Source organism: Tasmannia lanceolata, unplaced genomic scaffold (assembly GCF_043159265.1).
Source record: "Tasmannia lanceolata isolate RefF3 unplaced genomic scaffold, GAP_Taslan_0.1 ptg000008l, whole genome shotgun sequence".
Lineage (NCBI taxonomy): Eukaryota > Viridiplantae > Streptophyta > Magnoliopsida > Canellales > Winteraceae > Tasmannia > Tasmannia lanceolata.
The window spans coordinates 12,971,232-12,991,865 of NW_027518685.1; the positions used below are offsets into that span (position 1 = coordinate 12,971,232).

Below are 20,634 nucleotides of genomic sequence, written 5' to 3' on the forward strand. Positions count from 1 at the left end.
AGGAACGTTTCTAATCAAGTAGTGATCAGGAAACTATAGAGCCTCTCCATTGGATGTAGACAATATTAGATGTTGGTTAACAAAGAATAAGTTAACCATTTATTCCAAAATCCAAACCCAAGGGGAACATACAATTGTACTACTTTTAGCGTTATGTAAGAGTTTCTGGTACTATCACCCTCATTTAGACTAGGGTTAAAACCCCACACGCTTTCCTTTGTTTACATACTAGACTTTATACAAATGGCTTTCCACAAAATTGCCTAGAAAATCACAACCTGATATATTTCCTCCATGTAGGCAGATTATCAATGAATTCTAGTGATTCAACAAAAATAGTGTTTATCTCAGTCGTTTCGTTGAATTAATTAATAAAGGCATCTTCTTGTTGGGTTCATTGTAGGATGACGCTCTACATGTTCAGTATCTCATTACACAGCTTAGTGGTGTGACACTTGTCCAGGTTACATAATGCTAAAACTCGCTGAGTCAACCCAAAACTTGCCCGAGTTGAGGCATCCAACAACACAATAGTCTTGAAAAAGTGTTACAATTGTTGTTTGTTAAGGAAAACAATCAACATATGACATGAAAGCACTGCCAAGTGTTTGATGATCGTTCAGCAAAAAAAAATCGAGCAAAACAACAAATAATTTGCAAAATACCTTCAAAATTCGAATCAGGAAAACTACAAAAGCACAAACCTAAAACCATCTCCCTGCAAAAATTCATTAACAATCCAGCAATTCACAAGCCCTGGATTATGTTATTATTTAGGATGATCATGCTGCCCTTAACCCTCAATTCTGTTATTAACAGTATCAAAGGCCTTCTTGCAGTAATTCACAAGCCAGAAAATCAGAATGGCATGACCCAAAAAATTTATGGGCAGCAGAATAACTTCACCCGGCTAAACTCATCTCCCTACCAAAATAACATAAACAAGCCTAAGCTTCACACACCTCTTCAGCCCTGTTTTTATTTGTGGAAAAAATCGTGAGGCCTCTAAGCATTAACTTTGATATTAACAGCATCAGGAGGTCTTCTTGCAGTAGTTCTCAAGCCATTCCATTGTCACACTTTTTGGCCTTTCAAGTGGCAAACCGAGAGCGCGGTCCCATATCAGCTGCATTAGAAATATTGGATTTAGAAAAGTTAGGAAAGAGAACCCTTATGGGGTGGATAATTGATCACCTGATGATTAAAAAAAAAGAAAAGAAAAGAGGTACCTGGGAGCATATTCCTATGCTTCTCGAGACACCGAAAAGAACAGTATAATACCTGCACAGGAATATATTTCACAGAATATCATCTTTGATTTTATGTTACAAGAGTGGCATTTGGAATGAAATTATGTTGTTGTGTTTCTATTTACACAGAAATTGCACTCAAAATGCATGGGCTTGCAAATCCAAATGTAACAAAAAATCCATGGAAATTTTCATTGTTAGATTTTCGAGCATTGGTTATGCTGTTGAGTGAGGACAGGACCCCATACCTTGCTTCAGTTAAACCAAAATGGTTCAACAAAACCCCACTATGAGCATCGACATTAGGCCATGGATTCTTAACCTGCAAGCAGCCCAAAGTTCACATACAATCAATGTCAAGTGAAGTTGAATTCACATCAGAAAACGGGAATGATTTATTCCTAAGGCTATAGTTTCTTGCTACGAAAATTATTTGTTGTTCCGATCAAGCAAAAGCAAATTGAAAAAGTAAAAACAACAAACAAGAGGAACTGCAGACAGCCCATACAGACCAAACTGGAAAACCAAATTCACAACACACTACGTAATAGCCCGCAAGAGTTTCCAGATAGATCAGGAACCAAATGGCGATTAAAGACCAGTGACTCAACACTCCTTAAAACGCAAGGACACACCCTTAACATTTCACAAGAAAGTCATCATATTTCTCAATGGATGTTGGCATGGGGTTATTCCTCCCTCCATGGAAAAAGGTGCTACCAACCTGGTGCTGACCAATTATTTAATTTTTTGATCGTTTTGATAATTAAAATGCATAGTGAAATTATTTGGAGCTGAGTTATGAAGATTGCTTAGCGTCGATGATTGCGTCGACGTTATCAGGTGGGGAGTGCCAATGGGTTGCGGTCGGTAACAATCTCCTTGTTCTCTTTATTTTAAGCTTCTCTCATTGGTTAATTACAATTCCCAAGATGGTGTCAATGGGTGAATGACCATGTAGGCGGGTTTCTTGAATCTATTATGATGAGGATGGGCTTCAGGAATGTGGGTCCAATAATTGCATTCCGCCCACATATTTTTCAATCCTTGTAAATGGAAGCCCAACAGTCTCTTGGAAAGCACAAGGGAAATCAGGAAAAGTGGCCCATTATCTCCTTTCCAATTCATGTATTAGGGAAGACCATAAGCCTGTTGATTACCCACGCAGAAGAATGAGATTTCATAGAAGTTCTCTAAACTAATTGGTCACTAACAATGATATCTCACACACAACGTGGACGACGTATTGTAAATTTGTAATTTCCCACATCATCAGATATTTGGAGGCCAATTAATTTTTAAGTATTTCCCGAGTTAAACAAAAAAGCATCCATTGTTTAAGCATCCCAATTGATGATATACTACTGATCATACATTTCTGAAAAAATTGCTACCTGAACATGAACCTCTCTCCCCCTAAAGAATAGAAAGACAAAAAAAGGCATAATCGATAATTTTACCTTTCCAAGATCAGTAAGTATTGGCGGAACAACTTCATAAAGCTTTGAAACCTGCACAAAAGAGGTTAAATTAGGTTAGTAGCACACAATGGAGTGCCCCATAAAAAAAATACAAAAAACCAAAATACATCCGAGACATTTGATGGAAAGTTTTAAATATTAACCAGCTGAAATAGTGGATCATCAGGTAAGTGCTTCAATGCAAACTCCCTCTGGCATGTATATCTTGGATCTGTTTTACGCAAAACCCCATGCCCGAAACCAGGAACAACCTGTGGAAACATTTTCAACACTCTATATCAAACAAACAAACAACTATCTAACAATAGAAGCAAGGATAATAAGCCAAATTTTAATGTCACATGAGAAACCAAAGGATACACTGACATTGTCTCACACTTGGCATAATATCTAATGGGCTATAGCTCCAAGAGTCAAAGTTCCTAATGATGGCTAAGGTTCCAGTCCATAAGGACGTGAGGATGGGTTCCACTGGAACGGAGCTTTTTGTCTGTTGCTAAGCGGTAGGTAGACGTTGACCATTAGATTATGTAACGTTTTCCATTTGCACAGAGCTCTACCTAATGCCCCCTATCAAAAGGGTTTACATGACCCTTTAGATATAACCATCTGGAGATCAATATACTTCCGTAATGCTTTATCCTGGTGATGTCTCTGAACTGCAATGACTTCATAGGTCCATTTGCAAAAGAAAATCAGGCACAGGTTATTCTAGGAAGGCCTACATTTTTATGGTTGATCAGCCATAGTATATAGAGCTTCAGCAGCTCTCATGGATGGTATCTACAATTTGAGGATAGTCACCCATAATCGACAAAGTTACTTCAACTATGTGAAACTTTAGTTTCTCTTATTCTCCCCCCAAAAAATATCAATGGAAAAGAAACTACCCTGTGAAAAAATTTTCATCAATTGCTAATCAATAAACATAGATATGAACATTCACAACTATTCAGAAAGGAACATTGACAATCAAATTGTCAACATACACAAGAGATGGAAATGGTTAGCTGAGTAAGTTTGAGCGTAACCAAGGAACCAAGGGAGGTACAAGTAGTGCAGAAGTGATGATTCCTACCTTGCCACTATTTAAAGTTTTCAAGACGTAGTCCTTCAATTGTTCCGTTGTTATGTTTTCTCCACATTCTTCTACTACAGATTTGATCCATAGCAAGACTTCCTGTAACCATTAACCATTTGTAAAATGAAAGTAAAGACAAGCAACACAATCACCATAACAGAAGTACATAATTAAATTCATAAAAAATGGAAGTAAAGACATGCAACAAAATGACCATAATTGTGTACACAGAAGCACATAATAAAATTCATAGCATTATAAATAACTCCATAAATTTAAGAACTTTTGGAACAGTATTCCAGGGGAGAGTAAGATACAATATCCCAAAAACTGCCAACACCTAGTAGGAGAAAGTATTGCGGTTTTGCCTGAAAAGTGCATTTCACCTGCTGAACTGGTTTTCATGAGAAGCAGTTTTGAATCAAGTGAAACACATACTCAGAATGCATACGCTTACGAAAATTTGTGAAATTCAAGAAACTTAGTAGTAAGTGATAACTTCCACATCAAATATGTACCAACCTCCAATGCTGGCTAAAGATTTAAAAAAATAAAAATAAAAGTGAAATGGACAATGTCGTAACCTTACTACTAAATTCTGGGCTGATTCCTAGTAGAAATTGTGAGAGGTACTTATTCTGCATAGGAATATATAATCTCGCCAATGTGGAAATTACACTTAGATATAAAGTTCTCAGATTTGAGACAGGAGTCCAAGGTTTTTTCTTTTCTTTTATTTGTTTTTTTATAAATGGGAATTTAATAAAAAAAGAGAAAAGGAAATAGTCATCAGGCGAGCAGAGATTAAGGTAACATACAACTCCAATCTAAGAACTCCCTGGTTAGTGTATTTTCTACCTCATTTTATTTTAACTTGATATGTCTCAACAATTTATTGAAACCTCTAGCAAGACCGAAATTGCATTGATAGCATTCACTAACCTCCAAAGCCCAAGTTCCTTTCCAATATCCAAGCTATAACATTAAATGAGGACACTGCAACCTCTAGTATCCCATCCAAATTTTGACCCATACAAATTTTGACTAAAGTTCCATAGGCCTTCCAAAAGATCTCCAACGTCCTCCTTCCACATGCTCCGTCCTTAAACCTAATGGTCCAGAGGATGCCCCACTTTGTCCCTAGAGTTTCTAAACATGTCTTCCATCCCAGTCATTTCCAAAAGCAACAAGAAGCAGAAAATGGGGTGGATGCAAGAGATGGAGTAACAGAAAAAGCGAAAAACTAAAGTCGAAAGTATCTAAAAAGATCTTAAATAGAATATTCATTCTACAATTGCCTTAAAAAATTCATTTGAAGTACCAAGGTCTTGAACCATATATGAATATCATGTTCTAAAACTCATCCGAGGAGTGCGCATTGAGGCATATGCCATGAGGCATACACCTCAAAGCGCCTCACATCTAAGGCATAAGCCTCACAAGCATGTCTGCAATAAAATGTAAAGAGGCAAAAACCATCCCTAATTTTTTTTCTTTTTCTAATCTTAATCTTAATCTAAAGTGTTATATAAAGGCTATTTTGTTAACAAAAACGACCTTCTACGAGAAAAATGAAATGGTTTTTTGAGGTTATTTTGTGGAAAATCTATTTTTGTAATTACTTTTCAATCGTTTTGCATAATCGAAATATGTTACATTTCTCATCAAGATCTCCAGTGTAATTACTTTTCAACTGTATATCAGAATCTGTCACTTAGGGTGTGTTCTTTAACCATTCTCATAATTCTCATTCTTGAAGTCAGAATCAATTCTTATTCTTTGGAGTGCTTCAAGAACTAGAATTGTGTTCTTTAACAAATTTTAAAGAATTTTTTTTCTATTTTTTGGGAACAGAATCATGTTCTTTCTGTCATTGAAAAAAAAAATGATTCGAATAAATTGGACGGCCAATTTTACTGCGTTAATCTTCAAAGATGATGGCCGTCGATAATCCGTACGTTGCCTAGCCGCCACCCTCATCAGAAAGAAAACTAAGCCTCATTTGGGTACTATGGCCTACATTACAGTGTGGAATCATATCCGTTTGTGCATGGTCATTCAATTTGATCTATGCTGTGATTATTTTATGTTAGTTGTTAATTAGTTGTAAAATACATTGTTATGGATTTACCCTCTCAGACCGAAGGCCAATATCCATTCTTGAATCTCAGATTATAACCCCAATATCAGCTGTCTTGTATAAATTTGATCGGGGTAGCTGTTTACCTTGGATTCCTTTTCTTATTGGCCCTTAATCTTGATCTGGTTCGTTTCACCTGGTGTTGAAGTGATGATTAGGAGGAACTTTTATATTTGGATCCTTGGATTTCACTAAGGTCCCCATGAGAAACAACACCATGTTGCAGAAACCCTACAAAAAAAAGAAGTCAAATTGAAGCAATGGAGATTCCCCAACTTGGCTTTCCTGGTTTGTCTTCATCCTCTTCGCCCTCCTCTTTTAACCACGCGCTGGTCTCTCTCTATTTGCCCTGAAAACGGCCATCACAACCGACCCACACCTCACTCTCTTTACCTGGAAAGAATACGACATGAAACCGTGCAAATGGGCCGGAATTTCTTCTGCTTCCGGCATATCCCTTCCGAACAAGGGCTTCAATGTCTACATTCCTTCCCCAATCGGCTTTTTTTGCTTTCTCTGACTCCTTTTCATCTCTCCTTCCATTAGGGTTTCATTGTAAATATCATCATCCATGAGATCTGCCAGAGAACATGGTTTCCTCTCCATTTCTCAGTCGTAGTTTAAACCTCACGAGAGATCTGGAGGACTTTGGGGGATTTTGGAAGAGAAAGTGGGAGGACAGGGGAAAGGAGAGGGGCGGTACTGTTTTTTTTTGGTTGGAGATAGCGAGCAGTGGACGCAAGACCCTGAGGAATCGTTTCTTATTTTTGGAAGCGACAAAAAGTCGCTCCAAATAAAGGTGCCTAGGAATTAGTTAAGAATATCTTCATTTGTGGTAAAAAGAACACAATTCTTTCATTTTTCATTCTACCATTCTCTAGAATGAAAAATTCTAAAAATCATTCCAAAGAAAGGTTAAAGAATGCACACTTAGTTTCTCATCAAGATCTAGTTTTTGGAGAATGAGAAATTATTGCTACAACTTGTAGAAAAACCCTTTTTTCAATGAAGTTTGTTTTTCATTTCTTTTGTGTTGTTTTATGTTGATTGGGAGCTTATTGAGTTGTTTTCAAGTGTATTTGAGCATTTGGTGGTGTATGGTGGAAATGAAGGATTTTGCATGGAAATATGCACGTGAATCAGAGTTAGAGATCAATCTAGGGAGTACATCTCAATTTAAATTTTGTAATCAACAGTGCAATGGAGGAATGAATTGCCTCAATCATCACTTGGCAACATTATATCATTAAATGAACCATCTAGATTGTAGATTGTATTATATTTATACATGTCTTGAGGTTTATAGTATTTTGTTCTTTGTTCAATGAGAACTTATGCTTGCAAAATGTGAAAAATGAAGTACACTTTCTTCCTAGAATTTATAGTAATTTTTTTGCTATTTTTCTTAAAGAGCAAAAAATAGCCTTCACTATGAACCATCTAGATTTTCTTAATTTTTTGCTATTTTTCTTAATAGCCTGCGAAAAGACAAGGTGAGTTCACCGTATTATCAAAACATGGTAGTGCAAATCCTGTAGTCCTTTGACTCTTTTCTAAATATTTAAACTTTACGGAAAGACAATGTGAGTTCGACCCATTATGAAAATTTGAAAAAAAAATAATAATCAATTGTTAAAATTTGAAGAAGAGTTCCCATCATTTACATGAGAGGACTCCTTAGTGGAGACTCCTCATCTTCTCACTCACTCTTCTTTTCCTTCCTCTTCCTTATCCACTTCTTCTAACATTAGACAACAAGTCGAACAATGAAATACCAAAAGTAATTGAAAACTGCCCAAGTCTCTTTTCAAGAAAATAAAATTATGGAACAGAAAAAAGGCACCAACAGAGACAACAGTACCTGATTAGCCAAGCCATGGAGTGGTCCAGCTAAACCATTTAGTGCAGCTGCATATGAAAGGTAAGGATCTGAAAGAGCACTGGCAACCTGCAATTTAGCATGCCTTTCAGAAAATGGAAAATCCGTATGCCTACCTAGGTAAATATACAACCAATGTGTATTTAAACTAATGCGTACGTAGGTAAATATACAAGCAATGTGTATTTATGGTGACTTACCAGGTGAGCAGTGTGAGCACTAACATTTCCACCTTCATGGTCACTGCAAGATAAACTGCAGATAAGTATCGACTTCAAGTGATTATTGAAGTTAATTAGCTCTTTGAATGCATTAGAAGGGTCTCTTGAATGATATGAAAACCACCCACCTATGGATAGTGACATATAGCCTCATCAGCTCTTGCATTTTGGGACTATCAAATCCTAGCATGTGAGCGAAATTTCCACCATAGTCTAGAGAATCATCTGCAGGTATAATTTGTCCACCCTTGTAAATCCTTCAAAACACAGCAAGGATGTCACTCAAAAATGAAAATATGAATGTCATCTAAACATTATACTGTCCAAAAAAAGTGCATAAAGGAATGTTTTGTGCAGGCGTTATAAGTTTTGTAGTGAATAAATCAAATTATGTATGTCAGGTAGCCATCAATGTTATAAGTTTCTAATATATACATAGTATGCTGGCTATAGGCATATACATGTACACACACACACACACACACACTCACACTGAGAGATTGTGTCCCTTTTTCCTTGTTTTGATATTGGCACCCTCTCTTTATTTAAAAGTCATGTGATTGGCTGTTGATGGCATTTTGAGAATTGTAACAGCCAATGAGCGTGTAAAATAAAGAGATGAGTGCCAATATCGTGGCAGTGCATACGTAGTTTCTTGCAAATGAGAAAAATGAAAAAAAAAAATCACTTCGATCGGAAACCAATTCTTGTTTTCAAATTGTTTCTTCGTAAGAGGAACATCAGTTAAAAAGAATACAAGATTAAGGTAAAATGATAAATGCTGTAGGTCAGGGCTTTATTTACCTTCGGTAAACAAAAGAAGCCACCACTGGAAGTTGGGCGATCAAATTTAATGAGTCCTCATATGTGGGCTCCCAAAACCTAAAAACAAAATATGTTAAGTAGAAGAGCATGTAACCAACTTGATGACAGATAAGTAGCAGCAACATGACTAGTTAACTGACTTACTTTGATTTATGAATCCCCTTCTCATATGCCTTCTGAAATTCGCTTTGAGCCTGACAGTGGGATAACATACAAAGAAAGACTGATGAAAAGAAAATAGCAGAAGAACATTCAAGAATACGAACAGATAAAAAAATGATATTTCGCAGCGTCGACTCAAGGATTGATGGCCTGAGTTTTTTTTTTTTTGGAAGAAGACTACTCTTTATTAAAAAAACCCAAAGAAAATAAAGCAAAAATTACAGCAGGGGCAGAGATTGCCCCTCTATAAAAACACCTCCGTTAACACCAGCCTTTGCTAGTGAATTAGACCATAGTTGCCAGTACGGGAAGCGAAGGCTTTTGCAAAGGCGAGAAGAGGGAAGTGTGAAGGGAAGCGACGGGGAAGCGTGAAGATTTTGAGCACCATGTACTCTAGTAATTGGTAACACATGCATGATCACATCTAGGCGCCCTCACACGTGAGAACAAGCAGATACCCATTAGGGAACAACGATGCTTGAATGAAAACCCAGTCACCAACAAAAGTATCAAACAAATCAAGTAGAAAGTCAACTACAAGTCCATTGAATTTTCAATAAAAAAAAACTAGAAGCCCATGAATCAACCTGAAGTGCCATAACACCTGTGGCCAATTGAGTCATTGGATGAGCTGTTGCAGGGAGAGAGCTGATGGTTTTATAAACATGATCTGCAATGAAAATGATAAAACATGATTATCAACAAGCTCTTGGATTATGATTTACTAGAATGTCAGTTTGACATGGAAGGATAAGTTTTAGATAAATTCACAAGCATCCCATCATTTATGTGCTCTAATAAATGATTTGAAAAACAATAAAGAATATAGTTACTGAAATGAAATGAAGGAAAAGTGATTTTTCACTAGAGATTAACAGACTGAGAAACTCAAAAAAGGACAAATCCTGATAAATCAAAGTAGACATACATTGTTGTGAATCAAGTAGTCACATGTATTGGCCTAAAATATAAAAACTAAAATAGATTTCCAAAGAGTAAAGTAAATAGATAAAGGGAAGCGACATATTCACCCATTTTTCTTACTCAGGCCACCCCTTTCTAGTGCATTTATGACTACTCTTTTACACTACAAGGGGGTAGCCCGGGGAAGAAAAGGGGGAGAATATATCATTTTCCATAGAGAAAACATCCAATGTTCCAGGAAGTGACAGTGACAGAAATGAAAAATGCACTTAATAAGTATGGCAGTGAATAAACTTTTGCAGTAGGTAAATCACCGCATACCAGATGCCACTTTAATATGAAAGAGTGATGCTTCATTTTTTTTGAAAAAGATGCCATGTCAAATATCATGTTAGTCATTCTTGTCCGAGATTCATATTAACAGGTTGATATCAGTGAGAAGATGACTGTCCCTTTTGCTGTATTTTGATGTCCACGCTTAAACGTTAAACATGTTTCTTTATATCTAGAAATTATTTAATATAATGTGATGTCTACATGATTTTACTTATATTTGGGGATTATTTCATTGACATGACCAGAAGTATCCGGCCAGAAAAAAAAATCTTAGATACACATTTATTTACATGGGAATTACTGAGAATAATGACAAATTTCCTGCACTTAGATGCTATAATTTATATATTATGACGTGGGCTACATGGTCGTTCTTCGCACTTCCGGCTACGCCATATTATATCTGCATGCTAATACATCTAGCCGTCCCCAGACCCCGCAATGGCGGGAGCCTCGTGCACTGGGCCATCTGCATGCTTATACAGCTTATATTTATTGGAGTGATTATGATCAGAAATGTTTGACTGGAAAAAATGAAGTTGTTTACATCCTATTTGTGTGTGAAGGAATATTACAGTTTCCCTAATCAAAAACAATTTATCAAAGGAAGTTACTACAATACCTGGAACACTTGCACGACTGCGTAATTCCTTGGATAGTGCATTGACTTGCTCTTCACTTGGTACCTAAGACACAAAGGAAATTTACTTAATATCTGCATCGGGTTCATTTCTTCACCCCATCAACTCCAACAAACATGGCAAACTCCAACAAACATGAAAAACATTCACCTGCCAGAGAATTACAACTATAAGTACATTTCAAATTATGTGTCTAATATAAGAGATAAAATGCATGTGAGCAAGATAGTGATTGGAATAAATAAAAACTCCTTTGACTCTCCCGAATTATGACCACGTCAATCGAGTACTCAGCCGCGTCAACCGAGTTCTCGACTGCATCGTGCTTAGTTGACTAGGATTTTTTTTGCCGCATTTTGACCTGTATTCGCATTTTAAAACACTGGTCGTGAGGCAGAAAAAGACACCCCATAACCTAGTGGAGAGAGGAACACAAAATGAAATCCGAAGCTCAATCTCGAGCGGTGGCTATGTCACAAATATCATTTTGAAAATCTCACGGGAAAACACGTTATAATGATTAAACTGTTAAAAACCCGAGAAAATTTTAAAAACACTACAATAAATGAACCGCGAATTTATCACGATAAAATTGCGACATTTACTTTAATTTTTTCTGTGTTATAAGACCTAAAATTCCTTTCCGCGATAAAATTGACCCTCTCCTTGACGCGATAAAAATATTTTCAAAATCTACTCCGTTATCTGTTTTTTTTGCTTTTCATTTAATAAGTTTTCCCAAGAAACCCAGGAGACAACACCAGTCATATTTTTGCTGCTTTTTTTTTTTCCATTTGATTGGTTTGAGCAAAGAAAAACATTGATTTTGCTTCCTTTTATTTTTCTTTTTTTCCTTTTCTTTTAGGTTGTTGTGTGTTTGCTTTCTTATCTACTTTTTTTCCTCATTTTCTTTTAGGTTGTGTATTTGTTTTCTTCAATCTGTTTACTGTTCATATGATTTTTTTTCCTCAGGAAACCAGGAAGACATCAATCTTTTTGTTTCTGGTATTTCTGTTTTAGGTATTTATTTTGGCTATCAATTGGTTTGATGTTTCTGATTTAGGGAATTATGCACTTTTAGGTTTTGGGGAATTATGCACTTTTTGGTTCTTGTTTCTGTTTTTTTTTTTTTCTATGGTTTTCCGTTGACTATTTTCTTGATTGAGGTAACATTGTTATTGAGTTGCTTGGGTAATTTGACCATTGCTTCTATTGTCTATTTTGGCTCCCCCACCATGTTTATACTTAGTTGAGTTCATATTTCGTGAAATAATGTGATTCATTTCAATCAGAGAACGACAGGCTATCCCTCTATTTTTCTTTAATATTTAGTATATGATTTTATTTTTACCATTTTCCCGATATAAACCCGAAAAAATGATTTTTTTTTAATATATCCCAAGATTTTCCCTTGCCGAGACATTCCCGAGAACAATATTTGTGACAGAGTGGTGGCAAGTACGCCTCAGTTGTTAAAGAGGTGGCAGAGAGTGGGGAATCTACTTTCCAATGAAGATCATCTATCCAAATATTTTTAACATAAAAAGAAATATGGTACTACTGTCTCCAAAAGAGTAGTAAGGCGTGGCAGGAAGTAATGGAAGAGAGGGGGAGAAGTGGTCTGAAACGATGGCCATTGGAAGATGAAGGAAAGGTTAAAAGACTTGCACTAAGGCATTTCACACAAAACGAACACGACTAAAACATGTCAGTGCTGGAACCAATCCCTAAAATCATCTGTAAACAGGGGTTCGATTCCATGAATGGTAACTTTTTTCAATTGTACTATTAAAAAAAAGATATTTAAAATCAAAAGATCTGTATTGAGTATTGGCATGCATAAGGTTGGTATTAAACTACACATGCATCTAGTGTACTGCTCCAAACTTGGAAAGAAAAGTCACAATATTGTGATAATTATCGAAGATTCATCAAAACAAAACATAGTGAAACTGAGCACAATGATCACCTTCCCAGTTAGAAGAAGCCACAGAAGGCCCTCAGGCAATGGCTCCCCCCCAGGTTTTGCAGCTGGTAGTACTTTCTGGCACTCAGGAATGGAGAGACCCCTAAAACGAATTCCCTGAAAGCAGCAATCAAAGTTCACTCTTTCGATAAAAAGTTCTAAAAAAAATCCCAATTTCCATTGCATTCCAAAAAAAAAAAACACAATCAAAGTGAATTCTTATTTTCACAGCAAACCAGAAATGAAATAATTTTTCACGTCTGACATCTAAGGTTATATAGAAAATCTACCTCATCTGGATCAAGTAATGAGGTTTCCCACAGCAACCCTGTCATTCCTCTCATCCCACCAAGTACCTAAACAATTAGTAAGGCATAGATAATTTAATATGAAATTGTATGATTGGACTAAATAGTGCACTATGACTGTTAATCTACCAAATCAATGAATACAGAAATCAGTGTGTAACTTCAATGTTCCTGCTGCCAAGCAATTCTGATTGATATTAAGAAAAAATAAAAATACTTTAAGAGAATTTTTTTTACCATATCAACAGTGGTATTCCCAAGATTAACCTTCCCATGTTCTGTTTTCAGTTTCTTAAGACGTTCCTGCAACAGCACAAATGAGCCAACTGAGGTTTTATACACCAAAATAAAATCTGGATACTGTCTCAACTAATCAACAGAGGAGTTTGGCCTTAAAAAAAATTTCTATCTTGTTTTGAATAATCTATCACACTAGAAGTACGGAAATTGAAAATGGTTGTCATCCTGAAAAAAGAATAGAGAAATTAAGGCTTGCAGCCCTAACGAAATGTGAAAGACGCCAAAACAGACTGCGTCTATATGTAATATAAACTTACCACAAAACATAATATATGCCTTTGCAACATGAAAAAGATTTCAATAAACTTTCAGACATTAATAAAATTCTGCTAGCTTTCTATACAACAAACACCCATTTTCTGTACAAGTATACTTTAGATGTCTTCATCTGCGCATCAAAATCTCATCAATAAATATATCAAACCAAGCAACACAGTGAAAAATTGAATGCACAAAGAAGGCCAAATGAGTTTAACTAAAAAAGTAAACAAAAATCTCTGTGGGAGATATATATGGAGCATAAGGCTCGGGTCTTGGGTCCATTTTGATGTCCAATTATATGAATAATCAAGCAAAATACCTCAATCTACAATATGCCATTGTAAGAAGAGTTAAACAAACCTGTTGTTCTGGAATCAGATCCTTCAACTGAGAATGAAGATCCTACAAATTAGAAAATAAATTGTAAGATCAACAATGGTTGGTGGACAGCAGAATAACCAAATCTCAGGAATGCCACCAAAAAGAAAAGAACCAACATGAAAGAACACATGAAAACATGAAAGAAATAAAGAGAAGTCAATATGTGACAAAAAAAATATTATATTTAACTTGCCACTCATTGTAGCCACAAATGAAATAATTGAGAATACCAGCGCAAGGAAGAAAAAGGAACAGTAGCCTCACCAATATGCTTCCAATTGGTACACTGAATATATAGCGGTTACTTTCGCACAGTGGTCTCCAAATTTCACATGAATAACTTATAATGAGATAATACAATATCATTAGGACACAAATGCTACAGTTTTCTGCTTAGTGCTAGTCCAGTAAGTGCTTCACATGCAACCTTGAATTAGAATAACAAGACAAGCCCAACCAGCAAGTCTACAAAGGGGCGAGTAAATTGTCCATAGCTAAGACTTCCCTATCCACGTCTCCCCAACCAAATAATCCACCATGCCGTTAGGACCATGAGTAAGGTTTAGGGGAATTCCTCTATTCAGATCCTTGATCTGAGAAATGATGTTGGCAAGTCCACATGGTCTGGGACTCCAATTTGATGCACAAGCTATAACATTTACCAGGCCGTTTCAACCCCTAAATAGCCAATCGGATTGTCTGTGAAAATTCAAATCCTTCAATCAGATCATGGACTTCTACTTCATTAGATCAGCTAACCCAATAGGTCTGGAGAAAGCTTTAATAAACATGCCATTGTTGCTTCTAATCACACCTCCATTACCTGTGTGGTTCTGGTTTCCTTTGGAGCTGCTATCAAAATTAAGCTTCACCAAAATGGGCAACAGTGGCAACACATTTCACCTTCATAATAAGGTTCCAAGCAATTTCGTTCCATGTTGACAGTTGCCCTTCAACTCCGCCTGTGTTTTTCACAGCCTGTCCCAAGCCAGGATAAAGGAGGAGGGTTGGCGTCAGGTTGGCAGCCGGCCGTAAACTTTGCCACTTTTCTATGAAATGAACCTTCTTCATGAAAATTTTCTAAAGGATTCATTAGCGGACACCAACTAGTTTGGGATAAAAGCTTTGTTGAGTTGAGTTGAGTTGAGTTTGACAGTGTCCCTTCCTCATAAACCCTAAAAGTCTTTAGAGGATAGAGGCGGAGCTAATTATGGAAGATTTGGTTCTAGACGCCACCACACATACAAGAATACATTCTCTTAAAGATTCAATTATTCCTTTCCTTCTAAAGACTCCACATGATTTCCAACAGTGTGATTTTCCAAAGCTTTACTTTCGACTCGAGAGAAGGCAAAGACCAGCTACTAACAAGGTTCACAAACACGCCATTCATTAAAAAAAGGTTTGCAGACACCTGTTGGTCACTGAAACACTTCAATATGGAGCCCCAAACCATATCTCCATCTTATAATACACATACATATGGTAGGACAACTCTTCTCCATTCCTACATTACATTGCACCTATTCCAAAGTCTAAGAGGAGCGGGAGACTGATTGATTCTCTCTGCAATAACAGTCGAACAAAAGGCCAAAGAGGAGCGGGAGACTGACAAATCCATCAAAATCTCTGAAAATGAGAAGTGAAATGAAGATGAAGAAAAGCCCTAAGGCTTGCACACAAAAATGAAGGGGGGAACTCAAGCATGCCCCTTTAGTAAAGTACAATAGCCAAGGGGTATAACAGGAAATTCCTATCTAATCATACACTCGCTTACAAAGGTATTTCAGTATGGCATATACACCCAATGATGGTGTATATAAGTCCCCCATGTTTCATACCCCCACAAATTGATGCACCAGATCATAAAACAGCGATTTGCAAATTAGAAATTCATGTCTGGCGCATGTCATGGCCTTTGTGAATATGTCTACAAGCTGTTGTGGTAAAGGAAAATATGGTAACGTGATCCAGCCTTCAGAATATATGTGTCGAATATAATGACAATCTACCTCAATATGCTTTGTTCCCTCGTGAAATACTTGATTCGTGGCAATCTTAATAGCACTCTTTTTGTCAACATAAAGGAAATTGAAGAAGGAAGCGTAATGTCAAAGTCTGAGAGAAGAGCACGAAGCCAGGCCACCTAATTAGATGTTGATGAAAAAGGACAATATTATGGTTTAGCGGAAGATTTAGGAACAACATTTTGCTTCTGAACTTTTCATGAAATCAGAGAATCCCCTAGGAAACATACACCAACCAATTATTGAATGTGTATCAAAGCACCATGTCCAATCAGCATCAGCTTACACATTTAACTCCAGGGAGGATGAGGCCGAAAAAAAAAGGTCCGAGCTTGAGTTCCACACAAGTATATAATGATATGATGAATAGTAGTAAGATGGTGGAATGTTAGGAAAATTCATGTTACACATACATATAGGATTGATTAAGGCTAACCTAAGCTATAAATTCCGTTTTGTTCGCTGTTTCGTTTTGGCGACTCGAACGGAACGTTTCAGTGTTCTGTCTGTTTCATTCGGCGTTTTGTTCGAAACTTTTCGTTCCGCTACGATGAGGGAAATATTTTTTTAATAGTAAAAAATATAAAAATATATAAAAAAACAAAAATGGTTAGAAAAATATAAGAAATAATTAAATGAATAAAATATGTAAAAGATCCAACATTTACTTAAAGGAAAAATCTTAAGTGTGTTGACTAGTGCCTGACAAGATGAAAACTTTTTAGAGACCAAATTATGATATTTATTTTACCGGACTTTTGGGATTTAATAATGTTTGGACATTATTGAATTCATGAATTTTTAAATTAGAAAAATACCCCATTGTTTGAAAGTTATGGAAGTTAAGATTTTGACCCAACCCATTTTTTTCGAATTTTGTACTAGAACTAAAAAAGTTGTTTATCTTGCTAGATTTGGGTCTTGAAACTATTTTTAATAGATTCAAATGGGAGGTATTCCCTTATTTACATGTAAATCTTAAGTAAATGGACAATAAAAATAGTAAAGACATTTACTTGAAGGACTTTACATGCAAATACTAAGAAGAAAGATGAAGAAAAAAGAACTAAGAAGAGGAAACAAGAGGAGATGAAGAAACAAAAAAATGGGGAATTCCAGACGAAACATGGCATTCTACCTATTTCGTTCGGAATTCCCCATTCCAACAGAATTCTGGCCGCATCGGCAGGAATGGGCCGGAATCCAGACCGGAACGGAATATATGGTCGTTCCGTTCCGGATTCCAGAAGTATCCGATTATCTCCCTCATTGACTGTTTCGTTGTATCTTACTTTTCCTTTCTTTTTCCTCTTCTATTGACTTTCTCGTATCATGTTCCTTTATTTTTACTACCATCCTCCTCTTGCCATTCAATAATAATAATAATAATAAAGATTCAATCAGCCATACAAAAATCATGTGATTAGATCATAACCAGGGTTCTTTGCTAACCAATCGAGATATTTAAAACCAACAAGATTGATTATAGCGGATGGGAACCAAATCTTGAAATAAAGTTAAGTTTCAAGAAAACTACAATTAGATTCAAGAAACAGATGGTAAACAATGGAACTAAAACGGTGAAAAGGAATTGAGGAAAGGAAAACAGTATAGAGGATTAAGATTAGAGAGAAATTTTAGTAACATGAATGATTAAAGTAGAAGGGCTAGAAGCTCTTGGAAAGATTATTCATATAATTTGAGAAGTTTATAAGCCATTCACGTCTTTAAACTCCTCCTAAAACTTGAACTCCAATCCTATTAAACCTCTAAAAAAAACTAATGAAATTACTAAAGAAAATTAAGCTTAAATCCTATAAGGACTTGGACTTGTGAAAGTCAAGTCTCCTAAATGAAACAAGCAACTACATAATTAATAAAACAAAGACAAATACAGCCCTATGAAACCCAACAACTAAAAGAAAGAAATAACTTCTATTGGTTGGATGGGCCCCACATGTATTCTTCTTCGATCGGTGGTCTCCATCAGTCCCACCTTTGATTGATATTGATCATCCCTTCACATAGGTGGGCTCCATCTCTGCTTGATTAATTGATATTGATCATTCACTTAGGTGGCTCCAACATTTGATTGATCTTGATCATTTACTTGGTTGGCCCTACCTTGGATCTTATTGGTGACACACATAATAACTGTTAGGATTCAATACTAACGATCAATAGGGGCATAGGGGCATATAGTGTGCCCCCCCCCCCACCCCCCACACACACACACACAAAACAAGTGTAAACTACTGGCTCCGCCCCTGACGATCAAGCTTGGGTTCAAGATGCCATGTGATATCAGGAACACTGATCTGGTGGACAACCACTAGGCGACAAATATGGCCCTGGTCCCACATCGAATGGACCCCATCCATAGGAACACCTAAACATCAATAGTTAAGTCTTCATGGAGGAAATCTAAAATATGGCTTCTTGACAAGTAGCTAAGATCATCCGATATTGGTGAGGAAGGCACTAATGGGCCAGATGTCCTTCTATACTTTCAACAGCTTCGCCCACATGCAACAAACCAGCACTAAGCTGGTAAGACCAAATATCCTTCTATTCGATGCACAGCACAACAGGAGTTTCTAAGCATATTTTCTACCTTTAAAAAGCACCAATAATATTTCATCTCTCTGTTAGCAAGGAAAAAAAAAGTGCAAAAAGAATGAAGAGAAATTTGACAAATTGCCTTATATACGCCTAAGAATTCTTGTCCTTTTAAAAAAAGTCTCCATCACATAGGAGAGAAAAACACTTACAAGATCGGAAGTGCTTTGGATTTGCAGCCATCGGGCAGAACCGTTCAAAAAAGGCTGGTGAACCTGAAATAAGAATTTCCATAAGAAGAATGATAGAAAGTCATATATTTCATCAGCACTCCTAATTTATGTTTGAAAAACATTGTCTGAATCACAATACATCATTGTTTTAAATTTTGGTCCAAAATGACTGAAATTTGAAAATTGAATTTCGGATTTTGGTTTGGATTCGACCGAAATTTGGTCATTTTGACTGAAATTGTCAAGGTTTAAAATTTCGGTTTCGGACCTTGAAATTTCGAAATTTCGGTCGAAATCTGGTACAAAACCCGAAACTAATATTTTATTCAATATTAAATTTCAGCCGAAATTACCGAAATTTCGGTGAAATATTAAATTAATATTAAAAAACAGATTTTTTGGAGCAATTTCCAGAAAAACAGAAATTTCGGCCTAAATAAATGACCGTTTCGGTTTTTATGGATTTTGGGTGTTGGTCTCCACCGAAATTTTGGATTTCGGTCGAAATTTAAAACCACGGAAATTGTAAAAATTCCGGCCGACATGACCGAAATTTGAAAAAAAATCTGAAATTTAAATCCATGTAATACAGTAGCAAATAAAAACAAATAAATCTACAGCAAAAGCATTATCTGAATCACAATACAGAAGCAAATAAAAAAAAATGTCGTCTGAACAGATTCGAATTTCGTTACGGCAGTAAGGGAATCATATTACTTACAAGACGAGAACGGAGCTTCGAGAGCACAGAAACACCTCTGATGAAAACCATTGCTCAGATGATTTCCTGTTCTGGAAAAAAAAAAAAAAAGACTTTAAAAAAATCAGAAAAAACAAAAGCAACGCCAATTACAAAAGGCGAGAATGCATCAATCCACAAGAGATCTCAACCATGAATTTAATTACCAGAAGAAATCGAACTACGTATTAACAACAAAGTTCAAGCTAACATTTGACTGGATGTTCATCTCCCATTTTACCATTTAAAAAAAAAATAAAGAATCGAATCACTGAAAAAAAAAAGAGTCTATAAATCAATCAAGACGTGAAATGAAGAACTGGAAACTAGAATCAAATAGCAAGAAGAAGAGAATAACACACTGATTTTTGCGCTTTCTAAATCCAAAACAAAAAAAAACAAAAAAATGGAGAAAATCATACCTAAACTGAATGGATCGATCGTCGAAAACCCTAGAAAAACTTGAAGCCGTATACCTATTGCAACAAACCAAGAATCAAAGTTTTCATCTTCTTTAAGCAGGTCATAGAGGAGTTAGGGTTTCATTTCTTCTTTTATTTTTATTTTTATTTTTATTTTTTTGATAGTTTAAGACTTTTTTTTTTTTTTAAAAAGACCATGGTTTTAACAGTATTTTCATTTCCCAAAACTCATTTCTTGATCCTGACCCAATGGGCTGTGAGCTATGTACAGTGGGGCCTATTGGATGGATGGTCTTGACCATAAAACATGCCTTCGTTCGGATGATGGAGATGAGTCAGCAGTTAATTTTGGGCAGTGATAAATCACCCCCCTAATATCTTAAATGGATCCGATCTCTCTCTCTCTCTAGTCTCTCTCTCTCTAGTCTCTCTCTCTCTCTCTCTCTCTCTCTCTCTCTCTCTAAGCACTGCCCTATATGGGGGGTCGATTTCAGATAT

At 36.2% G+C, this 20,634-nt stretch overlaps 1 protein-coding gene across 2 annotated transcripts; it reads right to left on the reverse strand.

Moving 5' to 3' along the window:
• Positions 1–489: 489 nt before the first annotated feature.
• Positions 490–20,560, reverse strand: LOC143884408 (citrate synthase, mitochondrial). Of its 2 annotated transcripts, none has more exons than XM_077387955.1 (20): positions 20,137–20,560; positions 19,697–19,762; positions 18,955–19,017; positions 14,136–14,177; positions 13,452–13,517; positions 13,197–13,262; positions 12,910–13,023; positions 10,922–10,985; positions 9,627–9,709; positions 9,022–9,071; positions 8,857–8,934; positions 8,181–8,309; positions 8,032–8,074; positions 7,814–7,900; positions 3,810–3,911; positions 2,875–2,982; positions 2,711–2,761; positions 1,499–1,572; positions 1,230–1,281; positions 490–1,126 (listed from the first exon to the last, which is right to left on the reverse strand). In XM_077387955.1, the coding sequence occupies exons 2-20, from the start codon at positions 19,745–19,747 to the stop codon at positions 1,034–1,036; spliced, it is 1,416 nt and encodes a 471-aa protein (XP_077244070.1). In that variant the 5' UTR covers positions 19,748–19,762; positions 20,137–20,560; the 3' UTR covers positions 490–1,033. The 2 variants fall into 2 exon arrangements, with proteins under 2 accessions (XP_077244070.1, XP_077244069.1); XM_077387954.1 differs by having other exon boundaries at positions 19,697–19,767; positions 20,137–20,557.
• Between the last annotated feature and the right edge of the window lie 74 nt (positions 20,561–20,634).